General features: G+C 37.0%; 1 protein-coding gene across 2 annotated transcripts in view; it reads right to left on the reverse strand.

Moving 5' to 3' along the window:
- The window catches only part of PLA2R1 (phospholipase A2 receptor 1), a 168,847-nt gene that overhangs the window by 40,827 nt on the left and 102,040 nt on the right, over positions 1 to 25,980 (reverse strand). For both annotated transcript variants that reach the window (XM_003341235.4, XM_007494249.3), the window contains exons 11-14: positions 22,819 to 22,988; positions 9,945 to 10,147; positions 6,305 to 6,450; positions 3,687 to 3,771 (exon numbers count right to left, since the gene is read on the reverse strand). In XM_003341235.4, coding sequence (XP_003341283.2) covers positions 3,687 to 3,771; positions 6,305 to 6,450; positions 9,945 to 10,147; positions 22,819 to 22,988 — 604 coding nt within the window. The remainder of the gene's footprint in view (positions 1 to 3,686; positions 3,772 to 6,304; positions 6,451 to 9,944; positions 10,148 to 22,818; positions 22,989 to 25,980) is intronic.

Raw genomic sequence — 25,980 nt, forward strand, 5'->3', positions numbered from 1 at the left:
AGGGAAAAAATGGTGGAGATGCAAGGAAATAGCTATGTATTTTTATCTCACTTATTTTGGGTAAAATGTTTTACTTAATTTTCCCTGAACTACTTAATGTGTTTATTTTGTTTAAACAAAATAGTATTTGTCACCTACATAATAACAATATTAGATTTTATTTTCCTTATCATTACACCATAGAGTGGCTAATGGAAGAGGTGAAAGCATCATTACACATAAGAAGGAGCCCTTACTCTGGTGTCAGAGGATTTGAGTTCAAATGCTACCTTAGGTATTTCTTATCTGTGTAACTCTGGGTTAATCACTTAACCTCTTAAGCCTCAGCCTCATACTATCTAAAAAATAAGGGAGTAGAACTAACTGACCCTTCAGTTACTTTCTGCTTAGATCTTATCATCTCCATTCTGCGGATATATAAACCTAGGTTCAGAGGCATTAAATGCCCAAAACAAGTAAGTAGAAGTTCAAATGCAAACCCAGGTCTTCTGATAGTGTTCTTCCCAGGCTGCTTTTCATTACACATTTCTCAAATACTTTATTTATGTGTCCTTTCATTGATGGACTGACTATCTTGACTTCTTGCCTCAAGTTCCACTTGGGTATTCTCCCATAATTTTAGAGCAAATGAGGAATTTTTCTAATTCTTGGATTTACTAAACTCTTCGTAGGATATTAATGATGTTATAACAACTTTTGAAATCCAATAAAATAAATGCGTAACTAAAATTCCTGTGTTTGTCTACTATAAAGCAGTCATTAAAACAATCTGGTACTGGCTAAGAAATAGAATGGTAGCTCAATGGAATAGATTACAGGTGTATAATCTTAGCAACCTAGTATTTGATAAACCCAAAGATACTAGCATTTTGGATAAGAATTCACTATTTGACAAAAACTGCTGGGAAAACTGGAAAACAATGTGGCAGAAAATAGATATAAACTAATATCTCACACCCTCTTTCAAGATAATGTGAAAATGGGTATAAGATTTAGTATAAAGGGTGATGTCATAATTAAATTAAGGGAACATAGAATAATTTACCTGTCAGATCTACAGAGAAGGGAAGAATTTATGAACAAACAAGATAAATTATAAAATGTAAGAAGAATTATTTTGACATTAAATTATGTAACCAAGATCAGAAGGGAAACAACAAACTGGGAAAATTTTTATAACAAACCTCTTTGATGAAGGGCTCATTTCTCACAGATATAGAGAACTACATCAAATTTATAAAAGTACAAGTCATTCCCCAATTGACAAATAGCCAAGGATCTGAATAAGCAACTTATAGATGAAGAAATCAAAGCTATCAATAATTACATGAAAAAATGTTCTAAATCACTCTTGATTAGATAAATGCAAATAAAACCAATCCAGAGGTACCACCTCATACCTATCAGCCTGACCAATATGAAAATAAAAGAAAGTGACAAATGTTGGAGGGGATGTGGCAAAACTGGGACAACAAAACATTGTTGGTAGAGTTGTGAACAGATCCAACCATTCTGGAGGGCAATTTGAAACTATGCCCAAAAGGCTATAAAATTGTGAATATCCTTTGATCCAGCAATACCACTACTAGGTCTGTACAGCAAAGAATTTTTTTAAAAAGGGGAAAAGGATGTACTTGTACAAAAATATTTATAGTAATCCTTTTTGTGGTGGCCAATAAATGGAAATTATGGGGCTGTCCATTAATTGGGGAATGGCTGAATAGATTGAAGTATATGATGATGATGGTAGAATACATTTTGTTGTAAGAAACAATGAATAGGATGATTTTAGAAAGAGCTACAACATGAACTGATATAGTGAAATAAGCAGAACCAGGAAAACATCTTACAAAGTAACAACAATGTTGTGGAATGATTAATTGTGAAAGACTTAGCTATTCTCAGCAATATTATGATACAAGACAATTCTGAAGGACTTATGGCAAAGAAAGTCAAGAAATGTCACAAAATATCACTGGGAAGAGGCTCAGCTCAGATCACCCAAACTGTATCTGACCAAGAATCCCCACCATGCTATTCCCAATAAGGGATCATCCAATCTTCACCTGAAGACCTCAAGGGAAGAACAAGCTATATATATTTATATATATATACATATATATATATGTATATATATATATATATATATATATATATATATATATATTTAATTTAAAACCCTTACCTTCCATCTTGGAACTGATAAGATTACTACCCAAGGCAGAAGAGTGGTAAGAGCTAGGCAATGGGAGTCAAGTGACTTGCCCAGGGTCACACAAATGGGAAGTGTCTGAGGTTAGATTTGAACCTAGAACCTCCTATCTCTAGGGATGGCTCTCAATCCACTGAGCCACCCAGTTGCCCCCCAAATCACATCTTGAAAGGACAAATTGTTTTACTTTTGGACAACTCTAATAGTTGAGAACTAGAGTGGATTCTCATCATTTGAGTCAGTTGTATTCAATGAAATCCATGTGAACAATGAATTAGCAAATACCAAACCATTACTCCAAAGGGAAATAAAGGGGTAGATTCTCGCAAGTTTCTGCTGGCAACATTTAACTTAGCACTTTCAGGAGCAGCCTCACATATAGATTAGCAAATTTTCTTCTTTCCTCCTCTTTTTTTCTTTTTTCTTTTGAGGGGATGGGGGAGATGTATCATATTGATCAATTAACATTAAATTCACGACCAAAATCACTAACATCTGAACAAAGCTTATCTAAAACAAAACAAGGATTTTCTCTGGAAGGCACATCATAGCCATCTCTCACCTAGGAACACTAGTCAGTACTTCAGCACAATGCTTGGGGGCCATTTTAAACAGCAAAATTGCCATAAAGGCACAAAATGTGAAAAACATGGCACTAAAATCTGTGAAAAGGATACTTTCTTACAGTATGAGAGCGGAGACAAGAAGGCAATGTCACTTTGTTCACCTCTAGATGGGAACTTGCCTGTTAGAAAATTCAAAATTTTTTTGCCACTCTGGGGCATACATACAAATGATCATGGAAGTGCTGCTTGTTTTGATTTTGAGGTTACAAATAAATTTTAGTGACTAGCTGATTTTGTAAACATTGAATCTGTAAATAATGGGGATTCACTGTAATTCCTGAAAGGGTTTTAATCCTACTCTTAATAATTCCTACCTATTTAATTGCTCCCCCTTCTTCTATGTGGAGCTAGGCAAAACAAGAATAATGTTCCTCTTTCATACAATAACCTTCAGTGATCTATGGGCTATGTGCAGGCTGTTGTAGCTATCATTTAGGAAGGAAGGACTTCCAATTTCAGTACTGAGGGATCCCAACCAACAGGTGAGATGGCTCTTTATGTTCTCCAAGGTTTCTAATATTCATTATGGTCTCACAATTTTCTTGCTTATTTATATATTTGGCCTCAGGCTCAGAGAAAAACCTATGAGGGAAACACTCTGGGCTGAACGAGGTTCCTTATTTTTTCCTCACCCTACCCTAAATATTTGGATAGGGCTTGGATTCCCTGAATCTGCCCTTAGAATAAAAGGCATTGGTCATGGGAGACCTGGCTAGGCCCACCAGGTTCCCAACCTGCTTATAGTCATAAAAAAAGGTTCAGGAGGCAAATGAGGAGGTTTCAGTACCATCTTTTTTTCAAAGTAATCTTCCAATCCAAATTCTACTATTCTATTTATAAAAACTTACTGGAGTTCCATCAGACCATTCCCATGACCCTTCAGATAATGGGTTTCTTTTATTAAATCCAATCCAGAACTGTCTTTCTTCAGTCCTACAATGGGAAAAGAAAACAAAAATCCTCTGATTTTCTCATTGTATTTTAACTACTATGTAAAGGAATCAGTAAATTTTGAAAAAGTATTGACTAGGAAATATTCTTCTAGTGCTACTGACAAAATTACACATTGGTTCAAATCTACTAATATTTATTAAGAACTCAGTCAGTATATGGGCAGCTAGGTGGCACAGTGGATAGAGTGCTGGACCTAAAGTCAGCAAGACTCATCTGTGAGAGTTCAAATGTAGCTTAAGACACTTTCTAGATGAGTGACTCTGGGCAAGTCACTTAACCTATTTGCCTCAGTTTCCTCTTCTGTAAAATTAGTTAGAGAAGAAAATGGCAAACACCTCCAATACCTTTGCTAAGAAAACCCCAAATGGGGTCAGGAATAATTGAACGTGAGTGAAAAATAACAAAGAGCAATCAGTATATAAATAACCCTCTGATGCAAACATATAATTCAAACGGAGTTGATAGTTTGAATGTTTCATGAATCTGGGCATGGCTTTAGCATTTTTGGGGGGATTATGAGTGAGGTAGAGTTAGCTGGGGCAAATGTTAGTCCATTTTAAGAACACAGAGTCCTGACCTGCAATACTTCTGCATTCTGCTCAGAGTTGTTTGACTAGTTGTAAAGGATCAAATGCGGAGCAGAACTTCCATTTATGTTCAGAGGATCTCCCTTTTCCAGAGAGGAAATACTGCTTTCCTTTGTTTGTTAGGATCTTGCCAACGGCTTCCTGTGGCAATTAATATGATCCCTGAATCTACTATAAGTTTCCAGAAAGGGATTTTTAAGGTAATGCACACATAAGCATTCGAACAGAAACCCGTGTTAGGCGAAGCTTTGTTAGGTTACTTGCAGCACTCACTGCTAGTTTCAACTCACCAAGAAACTCCACACCCAATTATGTTTCTGCACATACGGTAGGGTACAGATATGGCAAGCGAGAGAGGGCTCAATAAATCAAACAATAAAGACTAATTATACAATGAAGCAGCTCACTAAGATAATTTTCAGAGAATAATTTTGAAGCATTAAATATTTAAAAGATTCTGAAACCCTGACAGATGCTTTATTTTCTTTAGTGCTGTGGATAAAACTGTCTTGAGGCTATTGTTTTCAGATATTTGAGATATTCAGGTTGGATGGTAAAAATTAGATGAAAGTTCTTAAACCAGAATTCCTTCATCTGCTATGATCATTCCAGCAATTAAATCTTACAGTAAGAGTTTCAGGGACATGGGAAGGTTGGCCTCTTCGATGGCAAATCAGGCACATTTGCTCAAATATCATATATTGGGCCCTCAAATCGCTTCTGTAACTAAGTTGAGACTTTTCCCAGCCTATTTCCTCACTGAATTGGAATTCTTCATTTGTCCTGGTATAAAAAGCAATTCTACTGTGTGACTCTCAGTAAGTCACTTGACTTGACATTTCACTGTCCCGGATTATAAATTGTGGGGCAGGTACTGATTTGCATTGTTAGAAGTTCAAGATATACTCCTAAATCATCCAAACCACAGTTCTGGTCTAATCTAGAAGAAATCTGGTATGTACAAATATTCACCTACCTGCCTTACTTTGTATTTGTATTTTTAAAAAATTCACACATATACACATCTTTTGTCTCTTTAATGTGTTATTCTTTCCAAAGGATTGTCAGATCCTTTCAGGCAGAGTCAGTTTTTGTCTTTTCTGTTTCTTTTGTCATTCCCTTCACATGCCTCCCTAGTATGGTGCCCAGCACAGAGGAGGTGATACATCAACAAATACTTGTTGACTGACAGTCATGTTTTAAAGGAAGAATTTGAGGTGCACTATGGGCACATGAAAATTCTGTTATTGCTGCAGGCTCAGCTTTTGCAACACTAAGAAAGTGAAGATGAGCGCTCTCTAAATTCTGAACAGATAAGAAAGGAAAGAACCCAAATGCAAAGCAAAAAGCTTCTTTGTTCCTCATCTTAAGGAAGGATGACTTGTGAATTAGTGGGCATGCATTTCCCTAGGATACCACTATTCTTTGGAGCCAATGTCTATTTCTGATCTTTAAGTAGGAACCCCATTACAGCTCCTCCATGCAAATAATCAATTTTCCCTCATAAGATTTTATGACCATCCTCAAAATTTTGTTGGCTCAAGAGACTAAAGCCAAAACTTCTAGTTGCCTAATACAAAGGAGGTCTACAAAGAGTTTCATGGACTCTATGATGCTTAGCAGAACACGATTTACAACTCCAGAAAGGGAGTTTCACTCTATTGACTTAACCCAAGGTGTTTTTGATGCCTGTCCTTGTTAAAAATCCTTCTCTTACTATCCTTAAGTAAGTCTCATTAATTTTTGAATGACTTATGCATCTTGTTTTGTTCCACACAGAATGTGAGATTAGACCAGAATAGGCCTCCAATTTCCTAATTCTTTTGTGAATATAAATGCAAATTCCTAGAATACCTGGTGGAAAGTAGCATGAAAGTCTAAAAATTCTTCTGAGAAATTTTCAAGATCAAATACCACATATTTACCTATTAAATTTTGTGTGTAAAAGCTCGTTCACAAAATTCTCTTCCTCGATATGAGAAAAACTTGCAAGATGTGCTCCAAAATCTTCACAAAATGCTTCAGCCTCTCTCCATGTTCTTTTCATCAAGACTTTCTCACTATGAAATACCTGTTTGGTTAAAAAAAATTAAAGTAGGCAACACTGATTATTCCAGGCATAGAAATAGCTTGTTACCTATTTGTTAAGGATGTATTAAAAATTTAACTTGGGTAAGGGGAAACTAATTGTGAGCTCATTTTGTAGAAATCTTCCTAGATGACTAGTTAGACTTCATCCCACAGGGAAGGTGGGCCCAGAGATAAATTTAATTTCGCATTGGTGTGAGAAAGCATTGGTTTTTCAAATTGAGGCATTTACATGGGTGCTGAGTCTTAGCCAAAAAAAGCAGGTAAAGCACATATTGGGTCTATACTCTCTAGATTATCATTAAACTGTTGTCATCATAGGGAATACATTTGAATTGCCTTCTATGAAACAAGCAGCAAAGTTTTTGCCCCTGTATTCTGGCATCCCAGACTATAGACTTTTGAAGGCCATTTAAAGTTCAGAATCTTTACCTGAACTCAATGTGTTGACCTGTGTCTTGATACCAGTCTAATACACCTTCCTGCCACCTCCCTCTAGACTTTTTGCCTTTGTTGACCTTGAAACAATTTGTGTACCAACCTCTCTGGATCATATCCTAATGTTCTCATCCTTTTAAAACTATTACTTAAAATTTACCTTCTTCCTGACTTACTCTAATTCACAAATATCTCACCCTCCCATACCACAATTGCTGTATATACTTAGAGGACTAACAAAATTTTAGCAGCTTTAATGATTTCCATAAATTCCTAGTCTCACTAGTTCTCTTTCCTTTTTATAAGTTTTGTTTCCAAGAATTTTGTAATTGCAAGCGCTCTTTCTTACTTTGAGAAAGGCAAACAAATCAGTGTTGCTTGCTGCGGAATATATACATGTAGACATATGTTTATCCAAAACTATATGAGTAAGTAAGTTCATTCTCCTCGTTAGACGCTTTATATAATGGGAGTTTGTCCCCACGTCCCCTATGGCTGGGTTGGAGAACCTATGGCTTGTGTGTGGGAGGGGGCTGCTCCCTTCCTCCTCTCCATGCATGCCTGAGGACATTTCTCACCCATGCCTCTGCCCAGCAGCCCAATGGGAGCACTTCCTCTACCCCCTGTCTGGTAAGGGAGGGGCTCACATTGGGCTTGAGGGTTATCTATAAAAGGTTCACAATCACTGCCCTATGGAATCTGAGTTAGCATTTTAAATGCACAATCTTACCCAGGTTGGAAAAAGACAAAAACAAAAAAAACATAAGTACTTGAATAAAGCTTTAAAAAGCCTTTACCTTTCCATCTTAGAATCTATACTATCATATATGTATATATACACACTATCACACATATGTATGTATTTATATAAGTATACACTTATCAGTTAGAGGGTTGTTTGGCAGTAGGGAGGAGAGAGAGAATGGAGTCTTCCCTCCCTCAGGGTAAAGACAAGGCAAGGGTTAGAAGGAGCTGATGTTAGGTTCCCCAGGAAGTAGAAGGAGGGTAAGATCAGTTATTCCCCCCTTCAGTCCTCTCCAGTTATGTCTCCTCACTAAACCTGCCTTTTACACTCCTCTGTTCTTGAAGATGAACTTCTCCCCCTTTCAGCTGTCACTATTTGCTTCACTCACACTGGAGTCAGTTGAAAGGTAGGTAACAACTTTTATTCTAAGGTATTAAGGGCAAGGAGCAAAACTGAAAGATGGCCAACAGGTTGGGGTCTAGAGGAAAGAGGGTGAGGGAGGTCCCTATCTATCTAGATCTCCCCCCAAAGGTTGAGAGACTGAAGCTTGGTAGCCTAAGCCTCTGAGAGGATCAGATTGGTGGACCCTGGGTTTTTTCACAGCAGAGCAATGTTCAAATCCAGAGTATAAAGAGGTTGTGAAAGGATCTTCTTAGGACTGCTTCTTTTCTTCAGATTTCTGCCACTATTTATTGGAGTTTGGGGAGGATGATAAACAGGTTCAGGGAAGGATGAGAACTTTTGCTCAGGATCCAGTCTCCAGTAAGACTTTCTCCTTTACTGTCTCAATTCAGAGAGAGAGATCAACTGCCTCTCCCCTGGAATCTCCTCTTCCCTCAGGATTCTAAGCCTTCTCACCCATCCCCTGCTGTGGATGGAAACCTTTGCATTTCTTCCAATCTCTGTCATTCAAAGTCCCTGGATTATTCCTCTATCACACAAGGCAGAACAGCAAATAAGGGTTAGACAATTGGGGCTAAGTGATTTGCCCAGGGTCACATAGCTAGGAAGTGTTTAAGATCAAAACTGAATCTAGGATCACCCAATTCTGGGTCTTGTACTCTGTCCACTATGCTTATCTGCCTGCCCCTTTCTTCCTTTTTTTTCTAAGCATATATAACCCTAATGATAGCCCTTGGACAGAGTACAAGTTATTGTTGAAAGTGACAAGAAATAGCGAGAATTAATGTGAAGATGGGCAAGCCTCTAGAACCATTTGCAGAAGGTGCATCCTTAGAAATGGGTAGAAACACACACACACACACACACACACACACACACACACACACATTTCAGTTGTTCATTCATGTCTGGCTCTTCATGTCTCTATGAACCATACTGTCTTGGGGGTTTTCTTGGCAGAGATACTAGAATGGTATGCCATTTCCTTCTCCAGTAGATTAAGGTAAATGGAAGTTAAGTGACTTGTCTAGGATCACAAGGCTAGTAAATGTCTGAGGCTGGATTTGGATTCAGGTCTTCCTAATTTCAAGTCTGGCACTCAATCCACTGAGCCATCTAGTTGCCTTCTAAGCAAACAGAGATTAAGGCCATATAGGTGAGTGTCTGAGGCCATATTTGCAGTCAGGCTTTCCTGACTCCAGGTCCAAGACTCTATCCATTGAGACATCTAGCTTTCTCTGCATATATACATACACATATACAAAAATATAAAAACATCAACATAAATCAGGTATAGCCTTCAGACATCAGGGAAGTTATGAAGGCTATTAGCCCTTAATAGAATGTAAGTGTTTTGAGGTAGAGATTATTTCATTTTTATTTTTATATCCTAAGCACCTGAGTGTGGCTTGCTGCATAGTATATGTTTAATAAATGCTTATTGATTAATTAAATAGTGAAAATGGTACTATCCTATAAGAAGGCTTTAATGAACTTACAAAGGATATGAAATCACTCTATTCTCATTTCCAGATATTTTCTACTCTGTTCTTCTAATATCTTCATTGGATCTTATCAATATAAGCAATACTGGGGCCTTGGGATTAATTCTACATCAAAGGACTTCAGTGCCATTAAGGAGTCCTGTAGCCATTGGGGAAATTTTGATTTTGACTTTGTAACCTACACAATACCACCAGCTCCCTTTTATGGAGCACTTCACATCTACAACACGTTTTATGTGCATGATGTCATTTGATTGTAATCGGCTACAGGAATGGAAATGAATTCCTTCTGAATTTGTAATCATCACTTAGGTCTTTGGGATACATGGATGAAAGGGGTTCAAACGTGAACTGAATTAATAACCCTGACAAGGTCTTTGTTTTCACCTTGTAGCAACTGGTGAGAGTGGGTTTGGATTCCCATCCCAAAAAGCAAGGATGAAAAGGCCACTTTTCTTCATATTCAGTCTTTTTACGCTCTGTCACTGGTTGTTTGCACAGGGACATTGCTTCGAAGCTCCTGCAGTCTTTGACTTCCCAGGCACCAGGGGGATTCTTTCCACGCATAACCACACAGCCGCCACTGTAGCCTAAAAACCAGAAAACAAGCAGATTTAATATCAGACTACTACAACATTTTGTGGTCAGGTGAGACAACTCAGTAGTGAGGAATAACTGACATCCTGTAATAAAATACTGAGACAACAATAAAAATGCAAAAATAAAGGCACTCCATTGGCATGATTGCCTCATTTCCATTCCTGTCTGGTGAACAAAAATGAAGGCAGAAAATTCCAAGAGAGAAGAAAGAATGTGGCACCTAATCTCTCACTCTGCTCTAAACTCATATGGCAGCCATAGCAAACAGGGTTATTTCTAGTTCTCATCTCAATAATCTGCCTTTTAGAAATCGACGATGTTTGGTTGTTTTCAATTGTGTACAACACTTTCTGACCTCATTTGGGGTTTTCTTGGCAAAGATACTAGAGTAGTTTGCCCTTTCCTTCTCTGGCTCATATTATATATGAGAAAACTGAGTCAATTCGAATTAAATGACTTGTCTAGGGTCTCACAGATAAGAAGTATCTGAGCCTGGATTTGAAATCAAGAAGATGAGTCATCCCAACTTCAGGCTTGGTGCTTTATACATTGTACCGCCTACTTGCTTTCTAGTTCATCCATTTCAAAACTCATGTAACCTCCTACAGGAGGCCTTTTATTGATTCACCCCATATCTGCTTGTGATGCCCTGAAATTACTTTGTATTTATCTCAGATTTATTTGTATGTGTATAAATTATTTCTCCTGCTAGTGTATGAGCTCCTTGACATAAAGGGCTGTTTTGTTTTTGTCTTTATATCTCCAGTACCTGGAACAGTGCCTGTAACATACAACAAATGCTTGAAAATTGAGAGGTCTTGCACAGCCACTTCCAACCTTCAGAATCTCTTAACAATTTTAAATATTATCAGGGTTGCTCAGACTTGATTTCAGAAGAGAAAGAAAGGCAGTAGGGCCCTCCTCCAGGACATTTTGGAAGCCCAAGAAATCATGGCAGAGTAGAGAAAAAATCTCAGAATTTAGAGTTAGGAAACAAGATTATGAATCCCAGTTCTATTGCTCCCTTATGTTGCTTCACCCCGCAGGGCTCAGTTTCATTATAAAATGAGGTATTTGGATAAGATGACCTTGAACATGCCTTGCTCTTAGGACCAGAGAATTTGGATTGATAGGAATCTTATGGGTCATTTAGTCAAACCTTATTTTATGGATGAAGCAATTGAAACTGAGATTTGCTCAACAGGATTTGAATCCAAATTCTCTGATTCCAGATGGTTTCTCCTGTAATTCACCTTCTCATAAATTGACGAGCTTCTAGTTGGTGATAACTTCCACCTCTTGGACAATAAACAGCTCTTTGTGCCTCTAAAACACATGTGTTCTTTTGTACTGCAGTTCTTTAAGTAATTTATCTATTCATTAAAGCTCCACAAAGATTATTTAAACTCTGCCTCTCTCCCTCAACATCTAGCACAATATACGCTATTTGCAAAATTAGGGTACAACATGTGGAAGGGAAAGGTTTAAAGGAGATAGAACAACCCCAAGCCCAATAAATTCCAAATGAGTAGTATCCCAGAGGTGCATTTGCAAGTTGACTGTTCACAACAAGGAATACATTTTACAAAAGTAACAATGTTAAAATGGTGGTTAGAAACCATTTTCCTATCTCCATTCTTCTCTTTTCTTCCTGAAATGACCTATGCTTGCCTCTCCTTTGTTGAACTTCAGCCTATCTTTCACAGCACAACTAAACTGCCATGTCTTCCATTGAGCATTCCTTTATTCTAATCAGAAATATGCTGACTCCTCCCCAAATCCCCATAACCCTTAAAACAAAAACAGAAGAAACATTTTGAAAAGCACCTATCATATTCTTTTATTATTTGTATCACTACTCAATATCTGCTTACTTGCTTCATCCTATTAGATTGTAAGGTCCTTTGTGAGGGTAGAGACTGTGTCTTACACACATTTTTATAAACTGCATAAATCCTAAACAGTGTACTGAACACAGCAGTCACTTAGGCAATGTTTATCTATTTAATTTTTTTTTATTTATCTATTTATCTATTTAAATATTTATCTATTTTTTTAATTTTTTTTAATTTATTTTATTTATTTTTATATTTATTTTATTTATATTATATTTATTTTATATATATATATATAATATATATTATATTTATATTTATTTTAAATAGATAAATAAATATTTATCTATTTAAATAGTATCCTAAAATTTCAAGTATACTTTAAAGCTTTAATAACTTCAGCTGCATAAATGTTACAAACTTAACCAAAAAATCTGAAAGAATGATTATCTTACATTTTAAAATGTTAATATGTTGATTTTATTTTAGAGTTTCTAGCACTTAGCACAGTGGCTGATACATAGTAGGCACTTCATAAATGCTCATTGAGGGATTGATTGAGGTAGCTAGAAATGGGGAGAATAGGTCTAAGCTGGATATGGATGACACTATTTATTATGTATATTCTCACTTCAAAATTTTATAACTTTTCTTTTTCTTCATTCATAAATGGAATAAGGAGAGGGAGAAATGAGCAGAGGAAAGAGATTAGAGAGAGCAATGAAATGAGAATGGTAGACAGAAAGGGAGAGAGAGGAGAAAAAAGGGAGGAATGGAAGGAGTCAAAGAAGATGTGGGAAAGAGATTGTCTGAAGTGGGCTCTCCTTAGCTTGTGGAAAACAGTGGAAACTCTTGGAATGTATGTGGTGTCCCTAAAGGGCACAATAGGCGATGGTGAGAGGATATGAAAGATACATTGAATTAGACAATTCCTTGTGCTAGTGATCCAATAGGTTCTATCCAGGCCTGTTTGATCTCTGGAAAAGGGAATTGGTGGATCTAGTCTCAAAATTTATGGAACTTTGGAGCAGTTAATGATCTGAGAGATTATCTAATTAAACCTCTATTTTGACACTCAAGAAAATGGGAGTCAGAGAGGGAGGGTGACTTGTTCAATGTCATACAGCTTATAGAAGAGCCAAGACTAGAATCTAGGTATTCATCCACCTTTATCCTTTACCCCTTTACCTTTATATATACATATATATATATATTATATATATATGTGGAAGGGAATATATATATATATATATATATATATCTTTACCCACTATACCTTGCTGTCTCCCTAGGTGACATGCCTTCACTGTGGGCAGTTAGAAAGGAGAGGCAGGAAGTAGAGAGTCAGCCATTTCCACGTATAGAAGATTTATAACTTGATCTTTCTTCACTTGGAGTGTATTGGCAAAAACATATTCCCTGTCTAGATGGTGGGCATTATGGGAAATGCTGTCTTGCTAGAGATATATCTTCAATTTCATTATGGATGCTGGGACTTTATAACAGAAAAGTCTTGCCTACATGTTGGAAGAGAAAAAAAAACTCAGAGTTTTTACAGAGTATTGGAATCAGCAAATTTAAAATGTAATATACTTTTTTTGTTAGTCTTGCATTTTGTCTTACTTTTCTCTATAAGACAGTGATTAAATAGCTTTGGTTTTAGACACTGTAGAAATCCAACTCATCTTCATTAGTGAAGAAAGGAGATGTTTGTAAACCACTATGAAGATGAAAAGTGCTGTATGAGTGTTATTGGTATTTTAAAGTGGTTACCTTAATGGAACATTTGACCTAAATTTTAGAGACTCAGCCCCCAAGAAGCTGTAAAGTGGTATAATAAAGGGAGGCTGGGCTAAGGGAGATACAAACTGAATTTACAATCCTATATCATGGTGATGCTTGCAAAGCTAAATAAGAGGCATAGGGGCTAGTGGGTGAAAAAGTAAGGAAAGTTTCTTCTCTTAGTTTAAGAGATATTTCTCAAGTGTGACAACTCTCTCAAGAAGAGAAAAAAAGGGGGCAGCTGGGTGATTCAGTGGATTGAGAGCCAAGGCCTAGAGACAGAAAGGAGGTCCTAGGTTCAAATCTAGCCTCAGATACTTCCTAGCTGGCTGACCCTGGGCAAGTCACTTAATCCCCACTGCCTAGCCCTTACCATTCTTCTGCCTTGGAACCAATACACAGTATTGATTCCAAGATGGAAGGTAAGGGTTAAAAAAAAAGAAGAAGAAGAGAAAAAAATCTAGGGAAGTTTAGACTGCAGTTTGTAATGCTAGAGTCCATAGTTTTAATTCAACTTTCCTTATCCCTCTACTCTTTTCTCCTATACTTCTCTAGAAACTCAGAAATGAAAAATTATGAGGGGCAAAGCATATAATATATGTAGGAATGAAGCAAATTTTGACAATTTGAAAATTAAAATGTAAAGCCAGATAAATCTCCTATTCCATAATCTGGATTGTGTTCTTTTCTATGTTATTGCCAAAAGGGAGAGAGTCTGCCCCTTTCCATAAGACACTGATCACATGCTATGATGGGAGAAATACCCCTGATTCTGCTTCATGTGCCTGAATTTCTGGCCATTAAGGCAATTCCTTTGGGTTAGACCACAGTTTATCAAAAGTCCTTGTTAAAAAGAAAATATGTTTCTGGGAAAGGCAACATATTAATACATTAATAAAATAATAGTCTATTGATTAGGTATCCTCTGGTTATATCCCAGGGTGTTTGGAGCATAGGAGAGATTATTTTGATGAGGATAGCCCTCATATCATCACTGTGTTAGGGGGAATGTCTACCCCAAGCAAATGAAGACTTCCCTCAGTGGAATGGGCAAATGAGAATAATTTGTTTCAATGACCATGAAGACACTGAAGCAATCATTGTGGCTTTCCTGGAGCTTGGTCAAACATCAAAGATGCCAAGGTCATCCACTGTATCCCAGGTCATTTCCAGTCATCTCAACTTTTGCCCTACCACTGGATTTTGATGATTCTGAAAGAGAGTGATGGCCACAACTTTGCACAAACTCTGCTTCACTTAAATACAACTGGTAGGTAAGTCAAAACATCGTCCTCTTGATGTCATTGGTACTCTCCTGAAACTAAGGACTAACAACAAGTTCCTGTCATAACTCCTAGCTACATTTTGAAAACTCCCATCCTCTGCTTTCTTCTCTCCTGAATGGCTTCATTTTTTTCCTCCACAACAATGGACCTCCTCAGGGTCAAGGATTTCCTTCATTACTTTCCATTCTGTACACATTATTGAGTTGTGCACCTTACCCAACAACAATTCTGCAGATAGGCTTTACCATTTCCTCTCCAGTTCTTTCTTCACATACTATCTTTCAATTTTATTCTCCATTTACTTCCTGGGCTTCTTTCAAGAGATTACCAGAACTTTTCCTTTGCAGAACATTATGTATTTTTAGACTAGGAGCAGCTAAAGTAAGGAACTTTCCCTGACCTCCCAAATAATACCCTTTACCATATTAGACCATGAAAGTCCATCCTTACTACCGAATCTATGATTTTATTTTATCTTTTAGGACTCAATTGAAATTTTCAAAAAATATATTTAGCTATTAAAGTTGTTTGTTCCCTTCTCTGATTCCAGAAAGAATTTCCATCTTTTGCTTGTAAATAAAGATGGCCACCAATTTAATTTAATCTAAGTGCATTTACAACATTGTAAGCTTTTTTTGATGATAGGCACCAAGTCTTATTTATCTTTGAATCACTCCAGGCCTTGCATAGAGCAGACACTTAAAGTTGCCCTGTATTATGTTACCCTAACCAAAATCATTTCACAGTGACATTCCTAGGTTCATGGGCATTAGAGATGGAAGGGACCTTAGAGATCAATTTAATTCAATCCCTTTGTTTTTCAAAAGAGAAAGTCACAGTTATGGTTAAACATATAGCCCAAACTCTCAGAGATAGTAAGGAGTAGAGTTGAATTTAGGTCTCCATTAAAACAATAGAGCAAAACTTGAACACAATGTGGCAATTCAGTTCTCCAATATCATGTGGACAATCAGATGGCTAGTGACAATCTGAGCTAATTGATCCTTTATGTCGTTTTGCATCACTTTGTGCTTTTTTAGATCCAATTAACAATATTGTATGTAAACATTTGTATGACCGAGTGAGTGAAATGAGAAACATTTGTATCTATCACTATGAGGTTATTCTTATGGGGATATTAGTGACTTCTTTGAAAAGCTTAGTCTGAGTTAGCCATCAAGATGCTGTTTATGGGTCAGAATAAAGAGATTTTGATCCACAAAGTCCTCAAGATGATATTAGTTTAACTAGAAAAATCAAATGGGCCTTTATTCCATTTTCTATCTTACCTTTCATTTGCTCACCAAATTTCTATCCTATGGGAAGGAAATAGAACGATAAATAGTTGTTGTGTGACTTTGATATGAGATTAGATCTAATATAGATTGATCTTTATAGCTACCAAAGGTAGATTAGTAAGAATAAGAAAGAAGAGGAAACTTTAATGAAAATTACTTTTAAAAATGTGACTCTTAAATAAAAGCATCAGTTTGAGAATGCTGTATGGTTGGGTCAATGCTAAGAAGCCATAATCTTTTTCCTCTTGATGTAAGAATCCTCTATATAAAATCTCTGAGAAATGATTTTTGCTAGTCTCTCCTCAAAAATCCCAGTAACAAGGAAACTCATGATCATGAAAAGTTCTTTCCTTTGTTGGAGATCTCTGTGAAAAAGTTCTTCCAAAAATAAAATTTTGAAACACTTAACAACCCTGATCAATATAATGATCAACTATGATTTCAGAGGTCAACTGATGAAGATTGCTACCCATTCCTAAAAAAAAATGTGATGGACTAATTAATATGTAACATGAGAGAAATCTTTTAAGACATGGCCAATATGAGAATTTGTTGTACTTGAATATGCATAGCTGCTATAAGTGCTTTGTTTTTCTGTTCTTTTCTTCCCACCCCATCCAGGAAGAGACAGAAGTAAAGGAAGAAAAAATGCTTTGATAAAAAGAAAATTTAATTAAAAAATCTTTAAACAGCACTGAAAACAGCTAGCCTATAGCTTCTAAACATTAATCCCATTTTTGCCTTTTATAACTACAGAGATTAAATCTAATACCTTCTCCACATGGAAGTCACTAACATATCTGAAGATATTGATCATGAGTTTTATATTCTCCACTGTAAATAACACTATTCCTGAGTATAATAGGGTTTTGAGGCCTTTCATCATTCTGGCCACTCTCCTCTGGGTATACTCCAGTTTGTCAACATTCATCTTCAAGTGTGGCTTTCAGATCTCTCTATATATCAGTGCTTCCCTTCCCTCCAATGATCTTGTATTTACTTATTCATCTGTATAATTGTAAACCCCAGTTAACTTTAGTCTCCTTGAGGTCAGGGTTTGTTTTTAATGTTCTTTTTATAAGCCCTGCTCCTGGCACAGTGCCTTGTATTTTGGAGGTGCTTAATTAATGCTTACTGGACTGAATTAAATTATGCCCTCCTTGAGAGGAATTATTATCTTTAACTTTTCTTTGTATATCCTAGTACTTAGCATAATGCCTGTTACATAGTAGGTGCTTAATAAATGTTGCCAATTGAATGCCATCTGACTTGTGCAGAACACAACAGGACAGTTCTCTTCCCTGTTGTGGACACTATTCTTTTATAGCAGTTGAAGGTATTTTGGATTTGGAGCCAAAAGCAGACCGGATTTGCATCTCAAATGTGTTACTTGCTATCCATGTGGCCTGATGCGAGACATTTAATCTAGTTCCTAATTTATAAAATGACAAGGGTAGATCAAATGGCTTTTAAGATTCCTTCTACTTCTACATCTATGATCCTGTCATTCTATTAATGTGGACAAAGTCTGAATTGGAGTGGTTTGGGGTTTTGTATCAGTATATTACACTGGATGTGAAGCCAACTCAGGAAAAATGTGAAAGTGAAGTCTCCCTCATTCTATACCTGTAGGATTGATTTTATGTAAGCCTCAAATATAGGACTTTAATTTATACCTTTGAAATTGCATCTTTTTAGATTTGGGCCAATATTCCAGTTTCCTCAATTAAAAAAAAAATCCTTATTCGGCAACCTAGCTATTTCTTTGAAGTTTTATGTCACCCACAGTTTGACAAGCATACTACACTTGTCTTCATCCAAGACGGGGATAAAAATGTTGAAAAGAAACAGACTGGAGGAGCAGAGTTCCTGCAGACCTACTTCTTGACACACTGATCCATTCAACAGTGGTCTTTGTGCAATGAGCTACAAATTGTCCTGCTCCTTCCACTTGGGGATTATCCCCTTCCCAATATCTTATGCCTCTGGGCTTGGCTTCAACTCTCTGCTTTTCTCGTTCTTTTAAAAATATTTTAATGCTTTAAAACATCTCTCATTCTGATTTATATTGTGGCTTTTTCTCACATTCCACTATTGGAATCAGTCCATTAAGATGGACACAATAGGATTTCTCCTGTCTGTGTCTAGTGCAGTGCTCTGCAGAATTGGAGAATCTCAGAGCTGAAATGCATGTGGGGCACCTTTGGCACTTGGTCAGGAACCAAGCCTAACAATATCTCTAAAAGGTTGTTCAACACTGACTTGAAAACTAAAGGAACCATGAACCTGCTGCTTCCAGAGGCAGCTTTTTGCACTTTAGGAGAATTCTAATCTTAGAAGTTATACCTCACACATAGCTAAAATCTGTGTCTTTGCAGTTTTTAAGTAGGTGCTCCTGTGTCAGCTTCCCAGGGCCAAACACATAAATGTAGCTTCCTTTCCTTATGAAAGCCTTTCAAGAACTTGAGGATAACTAATGTTCCTCCAATGTGTTCTTCAGTCTAAATAAAACCAGTTCATTAAATTTCTCCTTCCTTCCTTCCTTCCTTCCTTCCTTCCTTCCTTCCTTCCTTCCTTCCTTCCTTCCTTCCTTCCTTCCTTCCTTCCTTCCTTCCTTCCTTCCTTCCTTCCTTCCTTCCTTCCTTCCTTCCTTCCTTCCTTCCTTCCTTCCTTCCTTCCTTCCTTCCTTCCTTCCTTCCTTCCTTCCTTCCTTCCTTTAGATCTACATCTAAAGTGCTTTACAAACCTTAAAACATCCTACCAGGAGTTTTTACACTTTTTTTTGTTTTGGTGTCACAGATCTCTTTGGCAATCTGATACTAATACAGCCTAAGAATGTCTTTATAGAATAATGCTTTTAAATGTACAAAATCAATATATAGGGTTATAAGAGGAACCAAATTAATTGAAATAATTATCAAAAGATTAAAAAAACAAGTTCAGACCCTAGGTAAAGAACCTCACGGTACTATGTAAACATTAGCTATTATTAGTAGTAAAATATGCTTCAGTCGCTCTAGTGGATTCACTACTCTCCCACTGGTACAAGATTTCTCATTTCTTGGTACCGCTGGATGCATACCTTTTATTCTGTGGAGCTGTACTCATTGAGATAAAGAGGACTGCTCTTCAGAGATATCTAGCATCTACAGTCCCAAAGCTTGTTTGAGAAGGACATAGTTATTGGAGGATGAATGTAAAACAAGTAGCATCTCAAAAATCTTTTCTTTTTTTCCTCTATTCAGATAATTAATAACTTCCAATTTTGTCCACAAAATGCTCTCTGGCACTCTCTTAACTGACCTATTCTGTCTCGTCAGAAACAAAGCATGATTTCATTTTAAAAGGTTCAAACCATGTGCACAATGCATTTAAACTTCTAGACATTGGCCCCATTGTGACTAAGGAAGACCCCAGTTGTAATCACATGTTTTAATCAATACTATTAATTAGGGTGGCTCTGAAATGTTTCTCCTGGTCAATGATCTGTATTTTTTATTCCTTACAAAAGAGCACATACCACAAATTTGCTTTTTCATTGAAAATGGCAGAACTGTGAATCCATCACTGGGTGATTATTTTGTTGGTAACACAGAAGGTCACTGCTTTGGCTGAGTTTATGAAAAGCAGTCAGCTTCCTGTTCAGTGGTCAATTTATTAGTCAGTCTTGGCTGGATTAAGATTCTGACACAGAGGCTAGGCTAATGGATTCTTTTGTGACAGGTAGAAAAGAAAATGTGATTTAGGGTGGTGTTTCTGCAAGCTGCAATTTAAGGGGGAAAGGAAAACACAGGGGCTTTTATATTGCCATTTTCTTCAAAAAGATTTACATTTTCATCTTATTCAAAGACAATTTGCTCACTGTCAATCAGCATCAGCAGCCAAACTGAGCATCACAACACCATTTTTGCTTAGGGAAAAGGGAAGACAAGTAGTGCCAGTCAAATAAATTACAGCAGAAACTTACTAGTGACAGAGAGTTCTGTTATAGATTCCAAGTTTTACAAACATGCAAATATGCCTCCTTCTCCTCCCTCCCTTCTTTCCTTTCCCCCCTGGCCCCCTGACATAGAAGCCAGGGAATTTTACATCCAAGAATGTAGTTAATTTGCTTTGACAAGTGTAGCTCTTTATAACAATGCTCCAAAGCATTTTAGAATTGGTGCTTTAGTTTTTATTCAGAGTAAGAATACTTTTATTCTTAATAAAATGTGAAAGTACCATTTCAAATCTATCATTCCTTGCCACTTTAATAATCTTGATGCTTTGTTTTTCCCCCTTATTTCCTCAGAACAGGTCCTCCCTTTGTTATAAAATCTTTCAAATGAGTAAAAAAGTGTCATTTTTTTAAGGGAATTCCTGGGCTTCTTAATTAGTGTGGAAAAATCACCAATTTCCACATTCTTCTTAGACTTATAACAATATATACATAGTAGTCTATATCATCTTTCACAAAAACTACTGAATCCCATTATCTGGAAGGAAACTCATAGGCCATGTTGTCCAACTCATATCCTTCCTCACAAAATAACTGAGGTAAAATCTTTTAACTGCTTGAATGGTCTTTGATCTTTCCCTCCTTTGCTCTTCCTTTTTCTTAAAATACTAAGAAAGTCTTTCTATATTTTAATAAGACCTTAAAGGACTGAGGAGTCAGTCTAGGATTATAGATCAGAACTATAGAATGTTTTTAAATATGCCAACCTGGGGGCAGCTGGATGGCTCAGTGGATTGAGAGCCAGGCCCAGAGACAGGAAGTCCTGGGATCAAATCTGGCCTCAGACACTTCCTAGGTGTGCAATTCTGGGCAAGTCATTTGACCCCATTGCCTTTTTAAAAAAATAATGTGCCAACCCACCAGTTCCTAAAATTAAGGGCCACAGTAGATCCCATGATGAAATAGATTTCCAAAAATATTCCTGACCACAGAACATGGGCAGGCATTGGGGTGTATAGTCCTAGCACTGGCAGTAATTATCCCAACTATTTTGGTTCAGTCCTTTTTGTTATGTCTGACTCTTCATGACCCAATTTGGGTTTTTTTTGGGGGGGGAAAGACACTAAAGTGATTTGCCACTTCCTTCTCCAGACCATTTTACAGATGAGGAAACTAAGGCAAGCGGGGTTAAATAACTTGCCTAGGGTCATACAGCTAGTAAGTATCTAAGGCCAGATTTGAACTCAGGAAGAGGAGTGTTCCATATACCAGACCCAGCACTCTATCCATTGTGCAACCTGGCCAGTCATCAAATTCTGCCAATTCTTCAACTTATATTTTTTCCATTCCTATTGCCATCATCCTAGTTCAGACACTCATTGCTTGTCTGGATTTTAGTGATTTTCCTCCCTAACTAAACAATCCCAACTTTAGTCTCTCTTTCCCTTGAATCTACCTTGTTACACTATTATCATGTTACTCTTCCTAAAAAATCACCCCTTTGGCCTTGTTCTTTCTCCAAAGAAAAACCTTTTAATGGCTGATCTTTCCTTTTCATATCAAATCTAAATGCATGGAACTTCCTCAGTATGGTCTCAATTTCCTTTTCCTGCCCTATCTCCAATTATTCAGCTACACATACTTTATTCTCCAGCTAAATAAGGCTCCTTGGTGTGTCCTAGGTACAGCCCATGATTTCCCCGGCTCAACTTTGCTAAAACTAACACCTAAACCTGAAATTACCTCCCTTGTATCTCTGCTAATCAAAAGAATATCAAATTTGTATGACTGCTTTAATACCTCCATGAAAAAGTTCCTTATGCCAGCAAGGTGGCACAATGAATAAATAGAACATTGGACCCAGAACCAGAAAGATGTAAGTTTAAATCCTGACTTAGACATGTAATAGCTGTGTGATCCTGGAAGTCACCAAACTCTTTCAACCTCAGTTTATTCATTTGCAAAACAGGGATAATACTAGTGTCTATCATCCAGGATTATTCTGAGAATCAAACGAGGTAACATTTGTTGAGTGCTTTGCAAACTAGTTATTATTATTACAGCCCTGGAGGAAAGTTATTTTTCACTTTTCTGAATTCTCAATTTATACAACTCATTGACTTAAGTACATATGGCCTTATAGGATAACAATATAGGTACATATCTTATTCCCCCTTCACTATATGCATGTAGATATAGTATTACCCCAAGTCCAGGAAGACAGAATAGTTTTGATTCATCTCTAAATCTCTCGGAGTCTAGCAGAGCATCTCGCACATGGCAAGTCATGAATACATAGTAATTAAATGAATGGATAGACTCCAAACATCTATAAAAATGGCAGCCTACCTATCAGTCCCTTGGGAAGGACCAGTGCTTAGTGAGTGGATTAAGACATTAAGAGATTAAGGAAGACATTAAGAAGAAAGGATTGATGGGTGGGGGAAACTGGGCTAAAAGAACAAAGGAAGCAGGAGTTAGTGTGAAGAAGTCCAGCTTTATGTCATAGTATATTTTACTCACGTGGCTGATATTTGTTCCAGTTTGTATATCGCACTGGCTCATCCTTCTGCCCTTCTGTTTTCCAAGTGTATTCGCCTGTAACATTTTGGTCTTGAAGAGCTATCCAAAAATAACTGTCCTCCATTTTTACCACACTACTGATCAAACTGGTAATAAAAGCCTGTTCAAACCTTAATAGGGGAAATGGGAAATGATTATATTAAGTTTCTCAGCAATAAAAAATGGCATTAAAACATAATGAGGTGCACAGAATGGTACCAGAGTAAGCAATTCTGGTGAAACACTTAAAATATAGAACAGAAAAAAAAATCTGAAAACCCTGAACCTGACTAATGTTAAAATGTCGGTCTAATTCCCAGAAATACATCAGAGAAAAGAAGCTGGTTTTTATTGCCTGGGATACAATCCTTTCTGCTCTAGCCATGCCCCTTTTGGGGGGAAATGGGGGCAGTGGTGGAAGCCACTGTGCCAGTGGCAGAATCCCTGAGGCATTGTGGTCCATCCACAAACCTGGGCCACACACAGAGCTATAGTGCCTGGCTTAAGAGTAGGGAAGGAGAGGTGGGGAGGAGAGAGGAGGGACATTATTCTCCCCTGAATAAACACACACTGGCAATTCTAGTGCATTGACATTAAGCCACTTTCCTCACACAGGGCACAGTGTCCTGTGCATAACTTCCTTGCTTAAAAAAAACAACAACAACAAAAAACAAAACAAAACCAAAAATAGCAAATGGAGTCAATGGTCGATTATACAAAAGTATAAGATAATCTCCCAACCCTGGGGTCTAATCCAAGCATATCCTCCCCCTACTCCACAATGGGTTCACCAGTTATATAAACACATGGAAATGGATTCAGATATGATCCCTTCCTGAACACAGATTGAGAGTTGACTTCAACATGTAGGCATGGGTGCTTCTGCCTCCTAACATTTTAATAAGGACATAGACATTTTGTGACCCTCAAGTACTAGAATGGGGAGATTGTGCCTGTGGTTTTGTGGTGATCAGTCAATTCAGTTTGTTCTGGGTCCAGACTTGTGATTTTATCTTTTTATGGAACTCTTGGTTGAGTCCAAAGAGATTATTTTTGATACAAGAAATAATTTATTCAGGAATTAGTGGTAGTACATTAGACAAGTTGCTTGTCAAAGAGGTAAAATTTGGCTGAATATATTGTGAATTACAATCTCTCCTCATTTACATCAGTTTCTTCTTTCAGAGTGGCAATGAACATACCTGAGCTAGCCTCGGATTCTTGAAAACCTGGGTTCAAGCCTTGCCTCTGATAAGGCAGAAAGATTCTTTATGATACTTGACTTCTCATTACCCAAGGCATTTCTCAAAGACAGAGAGAAGTTGCTGATCTGCACTGGGGAGGAAGTTTCCTTAACCACAGGTGCTAATCAAATTCTTGGGCAGCTAAGAGGAATAGTGCATAGAATCAGAAGTCCTGAGTTCAAATTTAGAACCAGATACTTGCTAGCTGTGTGAGCCTGGGAAAATCACTTAACCCTCTTTGCCTCATTTTTTTCACCTGTAAAATTTCAAGTTGGAAAAGAAAATGGCAAATCACTCTAGTATCTTTGCCAAGAACACACCAAATAAGGTCAGAAGGACTGGGACACAACTGGGATGACTGAACAACCACAATCAAATTATTAGGAACTCTGCAAACTACTTTAATAACAGCAACCATTATCCAATATTTTTTTTTAAATCTCATTTTGCTTTTGTCCTCTATATCCATTTTAGCTCAGTTTATTATTATCTAGAAAAGGCATATTAGTGAAATGAGGTATTAGAAGTCATCTGGTCTAACTCACATCCTCCAGAGGAGAAAAATTGAGACTTAACCTCAAAAAAGAGAAATGTCTTTTCCTACAGTGATAGATTCAGAGTCAGAAGGGACTTTAGTAGTCTACTGACCCCCTCTTTTATGGATGAAGAAAATAAGAAAGAGATTAAGTGACTTGAACAAGGTCACACAGCTAGTAAGTAGCGAACTAGGGGTATGAAACCTGTGCTCAAACCCTGAACATACTGCCTCATGATGACCAAATTTACCCAAACTGTTAAGGTCTCAGTTGGAACTGAGGTTTTCTGACTCATTTTTCCTTCTATATAGAAGCCTCTGGCTCTATGAATAAGCAAAAACCAATTTTACATAAGAAAAATTGAAGGTAACTGGATATAAAACTCATAAATTAAATCCACACTTCTGGCTTTCTTATTCCAGATTAAAAGATGGACATATTAACGAGAGAAAACAGAGTAAACATGTTTCTTTTAATTAGATATTCTAAAAAAATTAGCTCTAGATATTCTAGCTAATAAAGCAGAATAGAAATGATTGTTTTATAGTATTCATCTCTATACTGCTATTGAATCATGACCAATAAAATGTTATGAAAGATTTGATTTAAGGGAATAATTTATATGACCATATAAGAGACTCTAAGGTGCTATAATTACCCACATGAAGATATTCCAGAGATTCAACATAGCTGCTCATTTTGTTTTACTCCATTCAAAGCATTGACTAAAATGTTTTAGTCAGGCCTTAAAAGACCATAAATTACTATCTGTACTATATGTGTATATATAGGTATATTTTTTCCTTTACATTCTGTCTTGTTATCAGTCCTAAGACAGAAGAGTGGTAAGGGCTAGTTAATTGTGGTTAAGTGACTTGCCCAGGATCACATGGCTAGGAAGTGTCTGAGCTCAGATATAAACCCAGGCCCTCCTGACCTGGCACTCTATTCACTATACTACCTAGCTGCCCCACGCTACATTTATTTTGAACTGTATCATTTTTCTCTAAGGAAAACAATAAGCCCTTTTTTCATTTTATCTACAAAATCTAAGGGATAAAAAATTGGCACTTGTTTATGTTTTTCTTGGGAAGGAATTCTGGGTCTCAATCAGGGAAAAATGCATTATTCTGATGAACTCTAAGGTCAGAGAATGAGAATGCCTCCTTTGTAAGAAGGTATTCAAGGAAAACACACTTTGTTTGAGCTGTCATAATTTTGAAATTTAAAATTGTTGCCCAGAGGGACGTTATTTTCAATTTCTCATTTTAAAAAATGTCTGAAGGCACCAATATCTCTTGCAAAGACCTTCACGTTATTCTGTTTTTAAAAAATAACCTTAA

This window comes from Monodelphis domestica, chromosome 4 (genome assembly GCF_027887165.1).
Source record: "Monodelphis domestica isolate mMonDom1 chromosome 4, mMonDom1.pri, whole genome shotgun sequence".
NCBI classification, from domain to species: domain Eukaryota; kingdom Metazoa; phylum Chordata; class Mammalia; order Didelphimorphia; family Didelphidae; genus Monodelphis; species Monodelphis domestica.